The 20,291-nt window shown below is 37.8% G+C and overlaps 1 protein-coding gene across 2 annotated transcripts in view; it reads left to right on the forward strand.

Annotated features, from left to right (window-relative positions):
* The window catches only part of TMEM131 (transmembrane protein 131), a 255,926-nt gene that overhangs the window by 189,480 nt on the left and 46,155 nt on the right, over positions 1-20,291 (forward strand). For both annotated transcript variants that reach the window (XM_069072955.1, XM_069072956.1), the window contains 7 exons: positions 263-413; positions 505-561; positions 1,409-1,470; positions 10,860-10,968; positions 18,242-18,350; positions 19,461-19,614; positions 19,803-19,973. In XM_069072955.1, coding sequence (XP_068929056.1) covers positions 263-413; positions 505-561; positions 1,409-1,470; positions 10,860-10,968; positions 18,242-18,350; positions 19,461-19,614; positions 19,803-19,973 — 813 coding nt within the window. The remainder of the gene's footprint in view (positions 1-262; positions 414-504; positions 562-1,408; positions 1,471-10,859; positions 10,969-18,241; positions 18,351-19,460; positions 19,615-19,802; positions 19,974-20,291) is intronic.

The raw sequence follows: 20,291 nt of genomic DNA on the forward strand, positions 1-20,291 counted from the left end.
TGTAATAAAAGCTCCAAATCTGAATTTAAATACCTAAATGCTAGCATACAAAGGAACAATTGATTTTATAGATGTGTTATTACCTTGTGATTTTTATGATTATTTTTATCATTATTTTGCCATTAATTATACTCTTTAGGGCCATTTAGTTTCTTTGCCTTGATGGCTTTATGATGATATTAAATATTATCAGTTTAAAATCCCCATGTTTTTTAGTATTTTGCTATTTTATGCTTACATTAGCATGTGTTTGTTGAATTAGGAAATCCCACCCTATGAAACGAAGGGAGTGATGAGAGCAAGTTTTTCATCTAGAGAAGCAGACAATCACACAGCCTTCATTAGAATAAAAACCAATGCTTCAGACAGCACAGAATTTATCATTCTTCCTGTTGAAGTTGAAGTTACCACAGGTTTGTAGAAAATTGTAGTAATTTCTAGGCTTTAAATATATGTTGCTTTTACAAAAAAATAAATATAATCATTATCTTTCTTTTCCCCAAGCTCCTGGAATTTATTCCTCAACTGAAATGTTAGATTTTGGTACACTACGGACACAAGGTAAAGCAGTTTTCCTGGGTGCTACTTAGTATAGCCGTGTACAGTGCAGAGTGGCTGTAGCAGTGAATTTTTCATGTTCCTACATTTGAATGAACTATGCAGCAGAATCTTACTTTCTTAACTTCTGAGGGACTCAGAGCAATTGATAGTGGCAGTTTTGGCAAGGGAGGGCAGTTTAAAGGGGCTAAGGTTGTGGGGTTTTTAGTAGCAAAATATTTTAACTATTGTCGCACTTCTGGGTTAGGTACAGTTATTTTTAGCTTAGCTTAATTCTTTGTGGAAAAAAAAAAGGTCACAAAGCAGTCTGAGCAAAGCCATATATATTTTTTGACTGAGGAAAAAATAGTCTTTTTCTCTTAATTCAGTGTCTGTTTTGATAGCCATATCTAAAGAGTAATTTTTTTTATATTTTAACTTAGATTTAGCTGATCTTTAGAGAATGTTCAAATCTACAAAGTATTCCTCTGTTGTACGTATTGGCCAGTATTGTTCCTCTTACACTATGTATTATAATTTAGTTGTTTGTTTCGAAATGAAGAGGTTATTTTTGGTTAGATCCATTGCCACTATTTATTCCACGATTATTAACCTTAAGCACTGTACTGTGAAGAGTTTGCAGTAGTGCCTGATCTCAGACAAGAACATTTGTAGAATATGATGCCCTGGTATATAAAGAATGATTGTGGAAAAGCTGACGATTTAGGACGCATTTTTAAAATGTAAATGTCATTTGCTAGAACAGAATCCACTTGATGTTTCTTAATAAGGTCCCTATTGTAATTACAGCAGCTGTGACTTTATCATATGCTTGTTAAAATACTGTGTTTTTTTCCCATTGTTTTTATAGACATGCCAAAAGTTTTAAACCTTCATTTACTAAATTCAGGAACAAAGGATGTACCAATCACAGTAAGTTTTAGTTTTCTTTTCAGTAGTATACAAAATCTTCAATAAAAAAGAGTAATAGAATGATTCCAGTGAGTGTAAACTCTTAGAGAACAATTACTACGTTATATATATATGCGTGTATATGTATGTATTTATGTATATATGTATTCCTATCACCTAGGGCAGTACCTTGCACATAATAGGGACTTAATGTTTGGTTGAATTTAAACCTTTTCCTGTGAGCAAGTTGGTAACTTACCAAGAGGCATTTTATAGAATTTCAAAGTTTTAAGAAACCTCAGAGGCCATGTAATTAAATCCATACCTGGAAAAGAATGAGCAGTAGTAGTAGTGGTAGTAGTTAGTCATTGTCATTGTCATAGTGAAATAATAATAATAAACAACTTACATAGCACTCTAAAACTTAAAAAAAAAGTCCGCATCTGTTATCTCATTTAACTCTCCTAACAGTACTGGGAAATAAGTACCATACATACTCTATAGAAAACCCTAACTATAATTATACCTAACTCGACAAGTGGTCATACTGACTTTCAGATCTCCAGTGAAGAACATTACCAGTTGAGACACCAGTCCATTCTTGAATAAACCTAATTATTAGAAATTTTTTCTTTAAATCAAACCTAAGTTTTTCTACTTTGCTTTGCAACTTCATTTCGTTGTCCCTACATCTGCCCTTTGCAGACAAACAAAACAAATTTTAATGCCCCTCCCAATAACCCTAAAAATGCTTGGGAGACAAATCTCATGGCTTCCTAAGTCTTCTTTTCTCAAGACCAAACATAACCCATTCCTTTAAGCAATCTTTGCATGTAATGATCTTGAAGCCCTTCACCATCCTGTATGCTTTCTAACTTCTCAATGCCCTTCCTAAAATATATGTCCATAACTGAATACAATATTCCACGTGCAGTCTTGGGGTAGAGCTCTGTGTGTGTCTTTCTTAATGGAACATAAGGTCACAGTAGATTTCTTTCTTTTTTTTTTTTTTTTTTGCCTTTTGGAGGGCTACTGGGGTTAAGTAACTTGCCCAAGGTTACACGGCTAGTTTTTTTTTTTTGGGTGTTAAGTGTCTGAGGTCAGAACCTAACTCAGGTTCTCCTGACTCCAGGTCCAGAGCTTTACTCACTGCGCCACCTAGCCACCCCCCACAGTAGATTTCTTAACTGCCATAGCCCACTATAATACCCAGATCTTTCTCAGATTTATATACCCATACCTACCTAATATTGTATTTGCAAAACTGATTTTTTAAATCTAAACATTACTTTAGATATTTTTCCCTGTTGAATTTTATCTTGTTAAATTGAGCCTTCTGATCTACCTATGAAGATCTTTTTGAATCTTTACTGTCTTACCCAATAGGTTGGCTATCCCTCCCTATTATATGTCATCTGTAAATATGAGAAGCATGCTATCTTTGTCTCTGTGCAAGTGATTGATAAAAAATACAGAATAATACAAGGCCAAGCACAAAATCCCTGAGGAACCGCAATGGGCCTTTCAGACTGACAGCAAGCCATTTCACCATCTCCCTTTGTGTCCAGCCATCCAGTCTGTTCAGTATCTTAACTGTACTCTTGTCTTATATATGAATCCTATTTGCCCAAGAATAGCATCAGAGATTTTATTAATTGTTTTGCTAAAATCTAGATAAACTATCCATAATATTCATCTAATTTAGTAACATAGTTAACCTTGTCAAAAAAGGAAAGAAATTTGTCTGGCATAACTTATGCTTGATAAAGTCATGCTAGCTCTTTGTCATCACTTTTTTTTTTTTAAGGTGCTCACTCAACACATAAAAACTCTAGAATTTTGCAGGGAATCCAGTAAAAGCTCATTGGCCTATAGTTTGCTGACTCCAATTTTCTTCCCTTTTCTGAAAATCGAGACATGTTCCTTTCTCTAATCTTAAGGTATTTCTACCATGTTCTCTACTCTTTTAAAAATAGTCTGTTATTTTCATTTTTTTTCAAATGGCAAGTATATTTTAACTAAATTCTCCTTCCCACTATTCCTTCTATTGAGTAAAAAAAGTTTTAAACCATGCAAAACAGTTCTTTAATACATAAGTACAGATTATGGCAAACAAATCACCTATATATTAGCCATGTCTAAAAAAGTATGTCTTTTTTCTATATTTTACATTCATCACTTCTCTATGAAGTGAATGGCTTGCTTCATCTTCATTCTTTTGGACTTTGGGTTGATAGTTGTGTTGATTATAGTTCTAAAGCCTTTCAAAGTAGTTTTTCTGTATGTTATCATTGTATACTGTGTTCTCATAGTTCTGCTATCTTTGCATCAGTTCATAAAGATCAGTTTCTTTATTTCATCCTTTCTTATTGCACAGTGACATTCCATTATATTCAAATAGCACAGTTTTCTTAGTCTTCCCCCAATTAGAGGACGTGCCCTTAATTTCTAATTTTTGGCTACCGCAAAAAGATCTGCTATTAACATTTTTGTCCAGATCCTTTTCTTTTTTTCTTCAGTTCCCTTAAGGTCTAAGTCTAGCAGTGGCATAGTTAAGTGACAGGATGTGCCCACTTTGGTAACCTTGTAGGTCTTATTCCAAATTGCTTTCCAGATTGGCTGAGCTAATTTACATCTTTACCAACCTATTTTCCCACAGTCCCATCTAGCATTTGTCTTTAAACTCTTTTGTCATCTTTGCCAGTCAAATAGATGTGAATAGAACCTGAAAGTTGCTTTAATTTACATTTCTCTAATTATCAGTGATTTAAAGGCAACTGAGGTATGCAGTGGATTGACCTCTGGGCCTGGAATTAGGAAGACCAGAGATCCAGCATGGCCTCAAACACTCAGTAGCTGTGTGACGCCGGAGAAACTGCTTCACTCATTTTGCCTCAATTTCCTCGGCTGCAAAACGAACATAATAATAACAACTGCCTCCCAGCATTGTTGTGAGGATTGAATAAGATAATGTTTGTGTAAGAGCTCAGCCTGGCCCACAGCGAGCCCAGTGTGAATGTTAGCTATTTTTGAAGCACTTTATATGGTCGCTGATCACTTTAAAAATTTCCTATTCCTATCATTTGACCATTTTTCTACTGGGGAATAACTATTAGTTTTGCTCATTTGAATCAGTTCCTTGTATAACTTGGAAATGATACCTCTACCAGAGAAACTTATTGCAAAGAATTTTTTCCTAATTACCTTTCTAATTTTTGCTATTAGATTTGTTTGTGCAAAAACTTTTACCTTCTGTGATACTATCATTTGTTTAGTCATTAATTTTTCCCGAAAATATCCATAGGTCTGAGAGGTAATTTCTTCCTTTCTCTTTGCAGTTGTTTATGACGTGTACTTTTATATCTGTGCGTATGAACATACACACACACATATGGATGTGAATAGATATAGATATCTGTACATATAGTTATTCTTTTGTAGCTTGTCTTGCTATGTGATATAAGGTAATTGGTCTAAACCCAATTTCTGACAGGCTGCAGACCAGTTTTACCAGCAATTTTTGTCATATAGTGTCCTTCCTCCAGTAACTGGTCAGGGGCTAGGAGGTGGCTGAATTTTCCAAACACTGCTGCTGTGTGCCTTATCTATTCCACTGATCCATTTCTTGATCTCTTCACCAGCACCAGCACTTTTTCTAATTCCTGTTTTTAATAAAGTTTGAGATCTGAGAGCTGATCAATTCTCTTTTTCCCCTTTTTTTTCATTGTTATTCTTGAGATTCCTGACCGACCTTTCTCCTTTCTGTTAGTTTTGTTATTTTTTCTGGTTCTACAAAATGTTCTTTTGAGAGTTGCACATAGCACTGAATAAGTAAATTAATTTAGGGAGTGTTGTCATTTTTATTATACGGACTCTACCTACCTATGAGCAATTAATGTTTCTTCAGTTATCTAGGTCAATCTTTATTTCTATAAAGAATCTTTTATAGTTAGATTAATATAGTCCCTGAGTGAATCTTGGTAGACACTCCCAAATATTTTATACCTTCTGCAGTTGTTTTGGAAAGAATTTCTTTCTTGCTTATTTTGCTGGGTTTGGTTGGTTATGCATATATTAGGTGTCTCAAAAGTCTCAAAATTCAAAATAAATCTAGAAGCTATGAAATATTTGGGAATGTATCTACCAAGATTCACTCAGAAATTGTATGGATTTGGGGCGGCCAGGTGGCTCAGCGAGTAAGAGCACCGGCCCCAGTGTCGGGATGACTTGGAGATCGAAGCCAGGCTTAGACACTTAGCACCACACCTAGAAACACCTGGCTGTGTAACCTTGAGCAAGTTACTTAACCCCAATTGCTTAAAAAAAAAAAAAGAAAGAAAGAAATTGTATGAATTTAACTATAAAACACTCTTTGCAGAAATAATGACAGAACTAAATTGAAGAAAAATTGAATTGTTCATCAGAAGATCATACCAGTATAATTATAGCTTAAAACTACTCTAAGACTTGAGCACTTTGTGTAAGAAGGCTAATGACTTGTATGGATTTCTCTTATATCTGACAAAAGATCAGCCGTCACAACCATCTCAGGCAAGTGATGTGAACTCAGTAAGAGTAAGTGGCACTTACTCATGTCTTTATGTGTCCTGGCTATTAAGTCTCTATGAGCCATATTGGTTGTGACATGTACAGTCCAAAAGTCATTATCCTTGATAAGAAAAACAGAAGTTAAATAAGAATTGTGAAGTCCTTCTCTCATCAGCTATTTTCATCCCATCCCTGCCCACCAGAGATCCTATTTAATCAGTTGTCTGAATTAATGTTTAGTATCCCTTCTTTGATCATCTCTTTACCTCATTGTAGATACACCTGCTTTTTTTATTCCTTAGTTTTGGTTTTGTGTTTTGTTCTGTGCTTGGTTTTTTTGTCCTGTTGTGTTTTTGTTGGGTGTGGTATTTTGGGTTTGTTTTGGTTTGGTTTTGCCACCTTGTGCTCATTATGAGCTTTCTCACTCCAGAAAGGATTTATAGAGGGCTCAGCCGTATTTCTGTGTTCATCCTCTATTCCCTTCATCTTCCAGATGTGACTAAGCGGGTTAGTGAATTCCCCGTATAGCCACCCTTTCTGTACTTACTGAAATTGTTCCTCTTTGTCTATTCAGAATTTTATTCTTTTTTTTTTTTTTTAAAGCAGTCGGGGTTAAGTAACTTGCTCAAGGTTACACGGCCAGGTGTTTCTGGGTAGGTGCTAAATATCTGAGCCTGGATTCGTTCCCCAGGTCATCCCGACACTGGGGCCGGTGCTCTTACTCGCTGAGCCACCTGGCCGCCCCAAGAATTTTATTCTTGGGAGCTTCCCATCTGTCCCAGGCTGATTTTCCTAATATATAATAATTATTATCTTTATTTTTTCTATAGCACTTGAGGGTTTGGAAAATTTTTTGTAGGTGTTGTTATTTGAACCTCTCTACAACCCTATGAGGTAGGTGCTATCATCATCATCATTATTATTACTACAGCTGCTATCCCCATTTTACAGATGAGGAACCTGAGGCTGAGGTAGATTGATTTGTTCAGTTACGTTAATTTTAAGTGTCTGAGACAGGATTTTAACTAAGATTTTCCTTTCAAGTCCAGCATTTTCTCTGCTACTTTGCTAGCTCTTTTCGTCCTTAGGATTCTACTTATCCCTTATCAGAATCCTTTAAAAGTTGCTCATCTAAAATTTAGGATTTATGTCAGACTCTTCCCTTCTTTCTTTTCCTTTCCTCTCATAGATTATCTGTCTAATTCAGAGGTTCCCAGACTTATTTGGCCTACCACCCCCTTTTTAAAAAAATCCAGTGCCCCGTGGAAATCTACTTTCTTTAACCCTTTAACGTTTTTTTTTTAAATTTTGTATCATTTAAAAGTAAAAATATATATATATATATATTTTTAAATGATACATCTTAAATTTAATAATTTATTGTAAATTTGTGGGTTTTTTCTTGCATTGAAATTCTGATAATGCAATATTGCATCATGTAACCGTTTACTATTGTATTATAAACAAGCCATTGCAAGCACATATTCTTGCCAATGCATGCTAGACTTCCTGACAGTGCACAACACACTTGTCTGCCTACACTTGCTTGTTAAGACCTTTTGGTGGGCTTTACAACTGATAGGTTATAACTTGCATTTTTATGTTTATTTGGAAATTAATATAATCACTACAGCTTTAACTCTGTTGCACAATAGATGAAACATGTACCATTAGTTTTTCAAAATTTTCTTTATCTTCTCTTCTTTCCTTATACTTTCACTAACCCTTTATGTTTATTCAATGCCCCACAATAGCACCTGAAGCTACCACTATTCTGCTGAATCTTTCCAGGATACCCCACAGGGAATTATCACCCACTTCAGGAACCTATAAATTCTTATTGAACTCTCTCTCTGACCCCTGAGGATGATAAAGTTCTGAGAGGACATGTATACTATCTCCCATATAAGAAAAAAATACTTTAACTTTGTTCAGTCCTGTAGGATTGCTTCTTCATGTTTACCTCTTTGTGCTTCTCTTGACTAGTTTGTTTGTATGTCAGATTTTCTGCTTAGCTCTGGTCTTTTCATGACGATTATGCTTTTTCATCAAAGGTCCATTTTCTTCCCCTGTAGGACAATGCTCAGTTTTTTGGGTGTTATTTTTGGCTATGAGCCTTTAACTTCTGTAATATCATATTTTAAGCTTTTTCTTCTTTATAGTGGCACATACTAAGTCATGTTTGATCCTTACTGTGGCTCCAAATTACTTGAATTCTTTTTTTTTTCTGACTTGTTTATAATATTTTTTTATATGGAAATGCTAGATTTTGGCTTTTTTATTGCTTGGAGTTCTCATTTTCCTTTGTTCTTGTTTTTCTTTTCAGGAGATGATCAGTGGGTTCTTTCTGTTTCCATTTTGCCCTCTGGTTCGAAGAGGTCTTGGCAGTTTTCTTTTATGATTGTCTTGAAATATGTCTGTACTTTTTTTCCCTTTGCGTCATGGCATTCAAGTAGTCTAATGATTCTTAAATTTTTCTCTTTAATCTTTTTTCCAGCTGATTTGTTTTCCTATGATGTATCTTACATTTTCTTAGATATTTTCAATATTTTGAGTTTGTTTTATCTTATATCCTAGAATCATTGGCTTCTATTTAGTCCATTCTAATTTTCAGGGAGTTTGATGCTTAGGCAAGGTTTTGTACCTCTTATGCCTTGCTATTCATTCCCTTTCCAATTCTTTCTTCCATAGCTCTCATTTCTTTTTCAACTTTTTCCTCTAGTGTTCTTATTTCATTTATAAAAACATTTATTATCTCTTTTGTAAACTCATTAAAAGTTCTTTGAGCAGGGGTGGCTAGGTGGCACAGTGAATAGAGCACCAGCCCTGGAGTCAGGAGGACCTGAGTTCAAATCCAGCGTCAGACACTTAACACAAAATTAGCTGTGTGATTTGAACAAGTCACTTAATCCCAATTGCCCTGCCTTCCCCTCTCCAAAAAAATAGCAAAAAAGAATTTAAAAAGTTTTTTTCAGGAATTCTAGTTGGATTTGTGCCCATGCTGTGTTTTCCTTTGAGCCTTTGCTTGTAGAAGTTTTAGTCATTCTTTTCTTCTGGGTTTCTGTCCTTAACATCCCCGTCACCATAATAGCTTTCTGTGTTGGGATTCAGTACTGTTTCTTCCTTTTACCAGCCTCATTCCTAGGCGGATCCTGCTTTCTTGGGGTATTGGGCATAGTATTATTCAGGGACTTGAGGGCCAATTCAGGATGGGTCCTGCAAGTTTGCAGAGCCGAGTCTAATCACTGTTTCTCGAGTCTGAACTCTGCAAGTTCTTCATCTGGGTTTGCGTCTGATCAGCAGAAGCCTGTGACTGGGCTTAGCTGCTATTACTAATCCTTTGGAAAGCTGTCTTGCTTCAGAGTGGCAGAACTGTAGTTTTCCATTTGATCTGGGCCTGCTGCCCTGGCTATTCCTTTACAAACTTTAGACTGTTAGAAATCAGAAGTGAGATCCCATGTCCAAGCCACACCATTGCTAGTTGCTTCTGAGCTTGTTTCTCCTTCAGTACATTGCCTCGGGTCTGCTGCTGCCCCTTACCCCAGAACACCACCCTGAGCATAGATTTCATACGCCTTCCACACTGGATCTCTGACCCAGAGCGTAGTAGGGGGTGACAGCTGCCAGTTGGCAAACATTTCCATCAGGATGCCCAGGTGTGGGTCTGGGCTCTCCTCGTGCCCTCGTGTGCAGTGTTTCTCTTTACTGAAGGTCTCTATCTATACATGCCATACTCCTAGACAGACTCCTTCCCCATTGTTTACAGACCTCACTCTCTGTCTTCTATAATGACTTGGGCTGGAAGCATGACTCACTTCGAGGAATGATCAGAATTTGGTCTGGTGCATTTTCTAGGTCTGTCTGGAGGAATTTGCAGGCAAACTGACTGCTGCTTCCTGCTGCCCTGTCTTCCTAACCCCTCCTCTCAAGGGTTGGCCAGGGAAGAACTCTTTAAATAGTTATAGAAGGAGACTGACATGTCACCTAGACCAAACCAGCGCTCTGCTAAGTGAAACGATTGGTTAGCGGTTACGGAGTTGCAGTTCAAGCCCAGTTCTCTGACTCCTTGTCCAGGACTTTTCCCACTGTACAAAACTGAGTGATAAAGTGGCATCAAACTCAGTGAAGCCTATACTTCATAATCATTGTTATTAATATTATTTTCAATTGTTTATTTCATTCAAAAGAGCCCAGTCACATTATTCCTACTAATTATTTTTTATTAAGAATGGATTAAGCATTGATTTGAAAGATACTTGTATGATATTCTTTGTAGTGTGTTATTCAGGTCATCATCTGGCCTTTAAGGTTCATTAAATGATTTCTACTCTCCAGTCTGTCATGCCTTTTATTTTTTTTTATTTTTTTTTTTTTTAAGCAATCGGGGTTAAGTAACTTGCTCAAGGTTACACGGCCAGTTATTTCTGGGTGTGGTGCTGAGTGTCTGAGCCCGGGATTCGATCTCCAGGTCGTCCCAACACTGGAGCCAGTGCTCTTACTCGCTGAGCCACCTGGCCGCCCCTAAGCAATTGGGGTTAAGTAACTTGCTCAAGGTACACGGCCAGGTGTTTCTGGGTGGGTGCTAAGTGTCTGAGCCTGGGATTTGATCTCCAGGTCTTCTCAACACTGGAGCCGGTGCTCTTACTTGCTGTGCTACCTGGCCGCCCCTGTCATGCCTTTTAGAAAGATGTTTAAATGATAATTAATTTGAAGTGGTCTTGTTTTTTAAACTATACCATTTGAGCTGTTCTTTACAATTTTTTTTTCTTCTTCCAGTTTACCAGTCTTTAGAGCAAAGCTTACAAAAACAACCTAACCCATTAGTCCAAAAGAATGCTAATTAATGTGGTTTCTATTTGCAGAGTATTCGACCCACGCCGCAAAATGACGCTGTTACTGTAAACTTTAAGCCAATCACATTAAAAGCTTCAGAAAGTAAATACACCAAAGTTGCAAGTATTAGTTTTGATGGTAAGTATTCAGCTTTTTTCCTAAAAATATTTTCTTGATTAACCAGGATAAAAAAAGTTTTAATAAAAAAAACTAGATATGTTGGTGATACAACTGGTATGTTCCTGAATAGGTTTGTGGGAACATTCTAAATCATTATGAAAATTTCTCAAGAATCATCTGTGACTTTTGGAATGATTAAAGAAAAAATGCTGCGCATACCTTAAAGTAATGCTTACCACAGAAACAAAAGAATCATTTAACTCTTTAGGCACTCTTTGATAGTTCTATAGTCAAGGCCAACAGTTTGTTTTAAGTAGTAAGAAGGATGACTGAAAGATAATAAGTAAGGTCATGTCATAAAACAATAAGTATTTCATGGAGAAATGAGTCTGGGAAAAGCATAGTAATGTGACCCTCTTGAGTGAGATCATCTCAGAAGTATTTCTGAATGAAACTGGAGGGAAAACGGATAGAAATGGATGGAAAAGGGAATCGGTTTTTCCGTGGTTCCCTCTTTACCCCTCCCCATGGTCTCTTCTCGTCATTCATCTCCTTGGACTATCGCATTAGGATTCTGAATTCCTCGTTACCTGATAAGTGATATAAGGAAGGGGCTATTGGAGCTTAAGAAATGAAACTGGAAAACGTGGCTGATCAGATAAAATAAACAGACATGGAAGAAATCCATATGATTTTTGGAAAGCATGTCTTTTCAGGTTATCTCAGAAAGGCAAAGATAGCACATAACTCAAAGATCGTGGAACCAAGAAGTGATCAAGAGGACATCAGCAGTTACTAGACCATGGTTTTTTTTTAAGCAATTGGGGTTAATAACTTGCTCAGGGTTACACGGCCAGGTGTTTCTGGGTGGGTGCTAAGTGCCTGAGCCCGGATTTGATCCCCAGGTCATTCCAACACTGGAGCCGGTGCTCTTACTTGCTGAGCCACCTGGCCACCCCTAAGCAATTGGGGTTAAGTAACTTGCTCAGGGTTACACAACCAGGTGTTTCTGGGTGGGTGCTAAGTGCCTGAGCCCGGATTCGATCCCAGGTCATCCCAACTCTGGGGCCGGTGCTCTTACTCGCTCTGCTACCTGGCCACCCCAACCATGGTTTTTTTTAGATGTAACTGTTTTTACTTAACATTAAATTTCAGTACAGACAACCAACCTTGTTTAGTTACTATTTACATGTAAATTAATAGCTTCAACACAGGCATATACCATTTTCTGTGTCCCTCTTTTTAAGTCTCCACCCACATTTTTATCTCTACAAAATTTTTATAAGAATGACAGATAAATAGGATTCTTGATGAAGATATGAGAAAGGAACAGGTAGCTTTCATAGTCTAATTTCTGTAGCATAACACAGTCTCACAGGCCACACAAATGACTGAAAAAAACCTTGAGGATGTAAGATCTGGCTGTGTTTACTTGTTGATGACACCCCCCTCCCTTCCCTCCCCCACACTCCAAAAAATCACTTGACTCAGTGGAGCAAGTCTTATAAGGAAATGATTCCTGTACGTTTAAGACTATATAAGAGTCCTCCTTAGATGTAACCTCACAGATAACTACTCAGTGGTCTTCTGATTATTGATATCAGACTGGCAAAGATCTTTGGTGAGCAGCATCAGGTACAGAAAACAGTTGGAAGAGGGATTCTCTATGTATAGTGAGATCCTTTTTCCATAACATTATTGTGTTTACATCAAGCTCCAAGATACTGTAAGGTTTTCTGAATGAGATCTATGGCCATTCATAAGAACTCAGTTCCTCTGTAGAGAAAATTGAAAGAAACAAAGACTTGTCTATTGCCCAGAATGACAGTCAGTCTATTAATAAGCGTTTATGAAGTGCCTGCTGCATGTTAGGCGCTGTGCTAAGGGCTGGGGATTAAGTGAAAGACAGTCCCTGTTCTCAAGCAGGCCAGCTGATTTCACCTCTACGACATCATCACCGTCACTCTAGGCCAGGCCTTCATCACCAAGTGCCTGGATTGCCACAGTCACTCGCTGGCGGCTCTGCCTTCCTCAAGTCTCTCCCCAGTCTATCGTTCTCCATTTAGCCACTAAAGTGATTTTCCTGAAGCACTGGTCTGATCATGTCACCTCTCTACTCAGTAGACTCTGGTGGCTGCCTATTGCCTCCAGGAGCAAATACAGAATGTTCTGTTGGACACTCAGAACCCTTCATAACCTGTCTTCCTTCTACCTTTCTGGTCTTCTCTGATCTTGAGATTTTAACTGGGATTTAAAGCAAGCCAGGAGTGGGAGATGAGGAGGGAGAATGTTCCAGGAGTGGGAGACAGCCAGAGATGGAGAGTCGTATCTGGGCAGTAGGGAGGAGGCCAGTTAAATCAGAGAGTATGTGGAGTATATGTAAGAAGGCTAAAAAGGGTGGGGGCCAGGTTTTGAACAACTTTAAATGCTAAATAGGAGCATGTGGTATTTGATCTTGGGAGCCACTGGGAGCCATTGCATACTGATGGAATTAATTTAATCAAGGTTCAGTGGTTCCAGATCTGTGGAGGAAGGGAAGGATAACAAGGTGGTTATCGAGGCATTGGAATGTGAATCAGTATGGCTTGGAAGGCATGGTCTGAGAGTGGCAGTGATGGGCCTCAAGGCAGAAACTCCAGAGATTACCAAATGGATGACCTTGTTTTTTCCAGAAATTATTTTATGAGTCAGTTGCTTGTAATTTCACCACAGAATCAATGTAATGGTTGTTCGGTTTCCAGCCCATTTAACCCAAAATGTACCTGAAGTAATCTTTACTGATCAAACTGTGGCATCTAAGACTGCTCCCCACAGTCCCGATAGTTAGGTTTCCAGACCAGCCCACCAAAACCCATCTAACCCCAAAATGTACCTGAAGTAGTCTTTACTGCCCAAACTAGGACATCAAGCCCCTGTTCCCCATGCCCCCCACCCCACCCCCATGACACTGCTTCATCAGGAACCTGCATCCATAATTCTAGCATGGGTTGCCAGAAAGATATGTCCTCTAGACCTTAAATGGAAATGGGAAATCCCCCACCTTTCACTCTTCTCCCCTGTCTAGCAGGAGGGATCAGGTATACCCTTAGGAGACAGTGGTGCCTGAACCAGGGTTTTTAGCAGGGTAAGGAATGGGGAAGGACCTCTGACCCTTGTAACCCCCAAGGACATCTCCTTGTCTCCAGCTGGGCTACATCATTCCCTTTTTTTCCAGTCCCCAAGGCTTGGCCTACCTTAGTTCCTCTTTTTATGGTCTAGCATGGTGTAATATAATGCCAAAAGAAGGCAACTTCCCAGGTTCAAAATACCAGCATAGGTGCTCTCTATTTTATTTAGTGACAAACCAAGAACAGAGAAGATCAAAACATGACATCATTCCAAATACAGCATTTACTAAGTGTGATTAAATAATCTCCAAGTACTACCCCACCCCAGGATCTTCCAATCATTCAATCAATTACAAAGTCTCTGTTCTAAATACTTCTCCACCCCTAGGCTATACCTTAATTAAGTCCACCACAAAGCCCCTCTTCTCAAATGTAGATTAGTTTCCAAACATAAGGTCAAAAGTTCCCCACCCCTGGATCACAATTGAATCTACCCCAGAGTTACATCAAGTTTAAACACAGCACTTAATACCCAAATGGAGGTCTTTTCTTCATCTTGACATGAGGCAAGTTCTCAGCAATCTTAGTTCCTGGGGAGACAAGGGTTAGCAAGGCCATAAGATACATTGCCAGTCCCTTCATGAATTTGTCCTCTGTCTGTAGAACAGTCCTAGAACCCCTGAACACATTAGCAAAGCCCTCTCCCAGGATTTCTGTAGACATACAACAAGAAAATCCTTCTTCAGGGCTTCTGAACCAACAGAAAGGCTCCCAGACCCCTGCAACAACAGCACTGTCCCTCACCAGTGGACAGTATTCACTCTGTCTGCAGGACAGTCTCCAGACCCCTGCAACAACAGTACTGTCCCTCACCAGTGGACAGTATTCATTCTGTCTGCAGGACAGTCTCCAGACCCCTGCAACAATAGCACTGTCCCTCACCAGTGGACAGTATTCACTCTCTGTCTGCAGGACAGTCTCAGGGCTTCTTAGCGAACAGCCAGGTTCCAGGACTTCTTCAACAAAAGGACAGTCTTTCACCAGTGGACAAATCTGGCAAAATAACATCAAAACAGACAAAGTACCAGCAAAACAGCCATGTCTCCTCAGTCCTTGGCAGCTCAGGGGGCAGGTCTCAAAAGTCCAGGGCAATTCAAAGCGGCCACCAGCAATTCTCTTAGTCTCTCTCTCTCCACGAGGTGCTGCTACCAAAAAAGATCTTCCACCTCTCTCTTGTGTCTCCAAATCTACGTCACCAGCTCCTCCCACTTCAGGACTTTCTTTTCACATCAACAAGCCCATCCCACAGGTGGGATTAACAAACTCTGGGTTTTAATACAATCAATTTGAAAACCAAGCCAATACAGGGGAATCTTTAATTGCCATTACTATCACACATGGCCAGCCAGGATTTTTGACCGCTACAATGTGCTCTCTTAACTTCTTTCATTCTTTTGTCTCTAAAGCAAGCAAAACTCTTATGAAGTTTTCCAAAGGGTTGACCTTTGAATTTTGTTTTTCCTATTTAAAAATATAGGAAACTGTCAGAAGTGTTCCCGTTTTTTCTATTAAAAAATGTAAGGAAGTGGTTAAAGTGTTCTTTGTCTCTCGGCTCCCATCCTGTGTTCCTCACAAATTAGCTATTCTTTTTCCATGTAGGCTCTATAGGGAAATATTCCCATAATTACTGTAACTGGGTCTTCCTACAAAGGAGCGAAATGTACCACGCTATATACTCCAAAAAAAGAGGCACTACTTATGTTGGACATTTTAATCACAGCTGGGAGTTGAGGGGGGATATGCCCCAGGTTCTAGGTGTGAAACCCAGTTATTGCTGAAATAAAAGAACTCAGTTGTGACTTCACTTGGCATGCATTAACGTCAATATCAGTAGGAAGGTTCTTTCATTGGTCAGAGGCAGAGAAGTACCTGGTGACGTCCGGGAGTCTCACCCATGTCATATTTTCAGACTTTCCTTTGCTCTTCAGGATTATTATGGTGCTTTTTAGTTTTCAGTGACCCCTGCACATTCTTGTAAAAATAGGAATCTGTGTTGACAAAGGCACACTGCTAACTCATTTCCAGTTTAACCCATAACTTGTTCTTATTCAGTATTTAACATTGAATTGGAATTTCTTAAAGGAATTGTGAAAAAGCATTAAATGTTCATGCTTTCAGTAAGTGGTAGAATTTTTAAATACTATTTTTATTAGTTTGGGACCAAGCTATTTTTTTTCTTGCCAGAATCCACCCTTGAAATTTAGAAAAATGGATGGAATGATATTTTGTTATAACAGATGTCCACTATATAAGCAATTTTCTGGAATTTCATCCAATATGGATAGCACCACTTTTTTCATTTATGAATTATAGTTTTCTTTACATTTTCTGTGATCAATGATAATTAGACTGATATCGATCAACCAGTAAACATTTATTAAGTTCCTACTATTTACCAGGCACTGGACTAACCACTAAGGGTACAAAAAGAGACAAAAGACAGTCCCTGAACCCAGGGAGCTTACAATATAATGGAAAAGACAAGCTGTGAATAAATATTTACAAAGCAAGCTATAGACAAACTATACACAGGATAAATAGGAAATAATTAACAAAGAGAGGACGCTGAAAATAAAGGGTTGAGGAAAGCTTCCTGTATAGTGGGTGGGATTTTAGTTGGGACTTTAAGGAAGCCAGGGAGGTCAGTAGTTGGACTGGAGAGGGAGACTATTTCAGGAGACAGACGGGAAAAATTCCCAGAGCTGAAAGATGGAGTGTCTTGTTTGTGGGGCAGGCAGGAAGTTAGTATCACCTTGAATAGTAAGTGTAGGGAAGTAAGGTGTAAGGAGACTAGAAAGGGAGCAGGGGGCTAGATTGTGAAGGGCTTTGAAGCCAGAGTGTTTGGGGGGATGTGGCAAGAGGGAGTCACTGATGTTTGTTAAGTATAGGGGTGACAAGATTATCCTATGCTTTAGGAAAATAACGTCAGTGGTAGAATAAGAGGATCATTTAGAGAGGAAAGAGACGTGAGTCAGTCAGATCCACCAGCAGGCTATTAGAGTAATTTAGGTTCAAGGTGATAACTTCACGGGAGCAGTGGCAATATCGGGAGAGAAAGGGACATGTTGGAGAGATGTTGCAAAGGTGAATGGATTGGTTTGGGAGGAAGGTAGGAAGGGGGGCCAGTTGAGAGTGAGGAATTCAGGCTGACTCCTAGGTCGTAAAAGCATTAGGCACTGGGACAGTGGTGTGCCCTCCATCAAAGCAAGACAGATGAATGAACCAAATAATGAAAAATATATCGGCATGTAATAATTAAAAAACAAACAACTAAAGAATGTTTATGGAAGGCAGTTGCTGATTGTTTTTTTTTTCCACCAAATCTAAACTACGTGAAAAGGAGCGTCCTAAATTCATGTTTTCTTTGGTGACAAAATTTCATTTATGGCAAAGCAACTCGTAAAATACATTTGCAAATGTGGTGATCATACTTTATAATAGAAAGTTTTCTGAAATGTATCACAAAAGGTGAAGATGAAATAACATTTTGTAGTTTATTTGCAAGTAATTAATGGTTTGTTCTAAAGAATATTACGTATGGTCCTCCCAAATGGTTTTCTTTTAATTGCACAATGAATTGCCTTAACAGTAATTCAGTGAAATTTAGAGCTGCAGTTGTTATAAACACCATCATTGGCCTGCCTTACACTCAAACTTTTAGTTAGTATTACATAAAATACGAACCTAGGACTCATAACTCTTATTATGCTACTATTGACCAGGGTATCTCCATTTGTATTTATAGATAATCCATACCATACATGGAATGTTTTTTCCTAGTTGTCAGTAAAATCAAGATATCCATCAGGCAAAAGCAAAATAGAAAGTAAACTTTACTTAGCTGCTGTGTCCATTTGTGAATTACTCTTATTTTATTTCGAATTGAAGCAAAAGGAGATTTTCTTTCTCTTACGGGAAAAAAAGAGAAATCATAGTTGTAGATTATATTAAATTGACAATAAAGAAAGCATCTGTTATATATACTGAGCTTTTTTTTCTGTAGATTTTCAACATTCAAGGTGTGGTTTTTAAAATAACCTTATGCTTTTTTGCACAAATTTCTTGATGTGGTTTTCCTTTGGTAGCAGAGGGATTATTATAGACATTGTTATGCTTTATTTTAGCATCAAAAGCAAAAAGAACATCTCAGTTTTCTGGAAAAATAACTGTTAAAGCAAAAGAGAAGAGTTATTCTAAACTTGAAATTCCGTATCAGGCTGATGTTTTAGATGGGTAAGTCTTGCATTAAATTCATGTTCCTTCATTTTGCTGTTAAGTAGTTTCTCCTCTCATTCCCTTGTGAAAATAGTATGATTGCACTCAGTTTATACCCAGCTACATAAATTTATTCCAATACCTGCCTGTCCCTTTTCATCAACAGCAGGTATTTATTTTTATAAAGGAAAAATAGGAATGTTATATATGTATATATAAAATAATAAGTATTTCTTAGATCTGAGTTTAAAAGAAATCTTAATGACTCAGTGACATGTAAGAGCAAAAAATACAGAATTCCATAGTGTTTAGACCATTTGAATTTCTTTTCTGCCGTTCCTTTTTAACATTTGGACAGTCACTATTTCATATCAATTTTTGGTTACCAACTGTGACTCCAGAGGACTGATGAGGAAGCATGCTACTTATCTTGTTACAGGAGGCAATTAGACTCAAGGCGCAGAATGAATCATTTGTTTGTTGGACATAGTACAGGAATTTAATTTGTTTGGCTGTGCATATTTATTTGAAATGTTTTTCCTCCTGTGACAGAGGAGACAAACTTTATTTTTATTATCTAAAAAATAATTTTTAAAAGTTTGATTAACTGAAGCTAAGCTAACAAATATAAAGTTGAAGCTAAAGACTTTTTTTTAATTGCTTTTTGGAGGGGGGAAGGCAAGGCAACTGGGGTTAAGTGACTTGCCCGAGGTCACACAGCTAGTAAGTGTTAAGTGTCAGATCACATTTGAACTCAGGTCCTCCTCACTCCAGGGATGGTGCTCTGTTCACTGCACCACCTAGCCACCCCAACTTATATCCCTTTTTTAAATCTTTGTTGTTTGGAAAGGATAACTAGATTATTTTCCCTTTTTGTTAGCTGACACCAGAATAGTAGTTTTAATTTTTGGCTAACCAAATTGTAATGATTCTTTTCAGCAAAAAGTTCCTTGAAGTAATTGATAAATATAAATATGTGTGTTAGAGAAATGATCTATTTCAAAAATTATGTATTACTTTTAAGAATATAATGCTGAAAACTCAGAAACATAAATATGCTTTAACTTGGTAAAACTAACAGATAAAAGGAAATTTGACTTTTCATTGTTGTTTTTTCTTTGGAAATAGTTACTTGGGATTTGATCATGCTGCCACATTATTTCACATCCGGGACAGTCCTGCTGACCCTGTAGAAAGGCCAATTTATCTTACTAACACTTTCAGTTTTGCAATCCTCATTCATGATGTGATGTTGCCGGAAGAAGCCAAAACAATGTTTAAAGTGAGTCTGAGTGTTAGTTGTTCTTAATTGGGGGAGCAGACGGGGGAGGAGTAAAAAAGACAAAAGGAAGAAGAGGGAATCACATAAGAAAAGGGTGACGTAGAAAAGTGTAAAGAAAAGACAGGGCAGCAGAAAGAGTGACAAGTGATGCTGGTTTTTAACATTTTCTTTCTCTCTCTGCATTACAGGTACAGAATTTCAGCAAACCAGTCTTAATACCTCCAAATGAGTCAAGATATATTTTTACCCTATTTTTTATGCCTTCAACATCATCTATACATATAGATAATAATATTTTACTTATTACCAATGCTTCAAAATTTAATTTACCTGTACGGGTATACACAGGATTTTTAGATGTAAGTATCTTTTTTTTTTTTTTAACTCCATACCTTTTTTTTTTTTCTGAATGAAAATAAGATCCATCAGACAGTTGCTTTAGATTTATTGGCATTTCATCCTTCTTTCACTGTTTTCCTTGGCTGGGCTTTTTTCTTCCCACATCTAGTCATTCCACACAGTTGGGACTGGTGCCACCCAAGTAGTAAATTCCTCTCTTGTGCTTTTCTGACTCATTCTGCTCTTCAGTGATGCAGTGATGGGGAAAATCCTAGAATTTTACAGCTGGCAGGGATCTTTATTTTTTTATTTATTTGTTGCGAAGGTAGGGCAGTTGG

This window comes from Petaurus breviceps, unplaced genomic scaffold, assembly GCF_028583685.1.
Source record: "Petaurus breviceps papuanus isolate PSGF00001 unplaced genomic scaffold, PetGlider_PUasm1.0 90849, whole genome shotgun sequence".
In the NCBI taxonomy this organism is placed as follows: domain Eukaryota; kingdom Metazoa; phylum Chordata; class Mammalia; order Diprotodontia; family Petauridae; genus Petaurus; species Petaurus breviceps.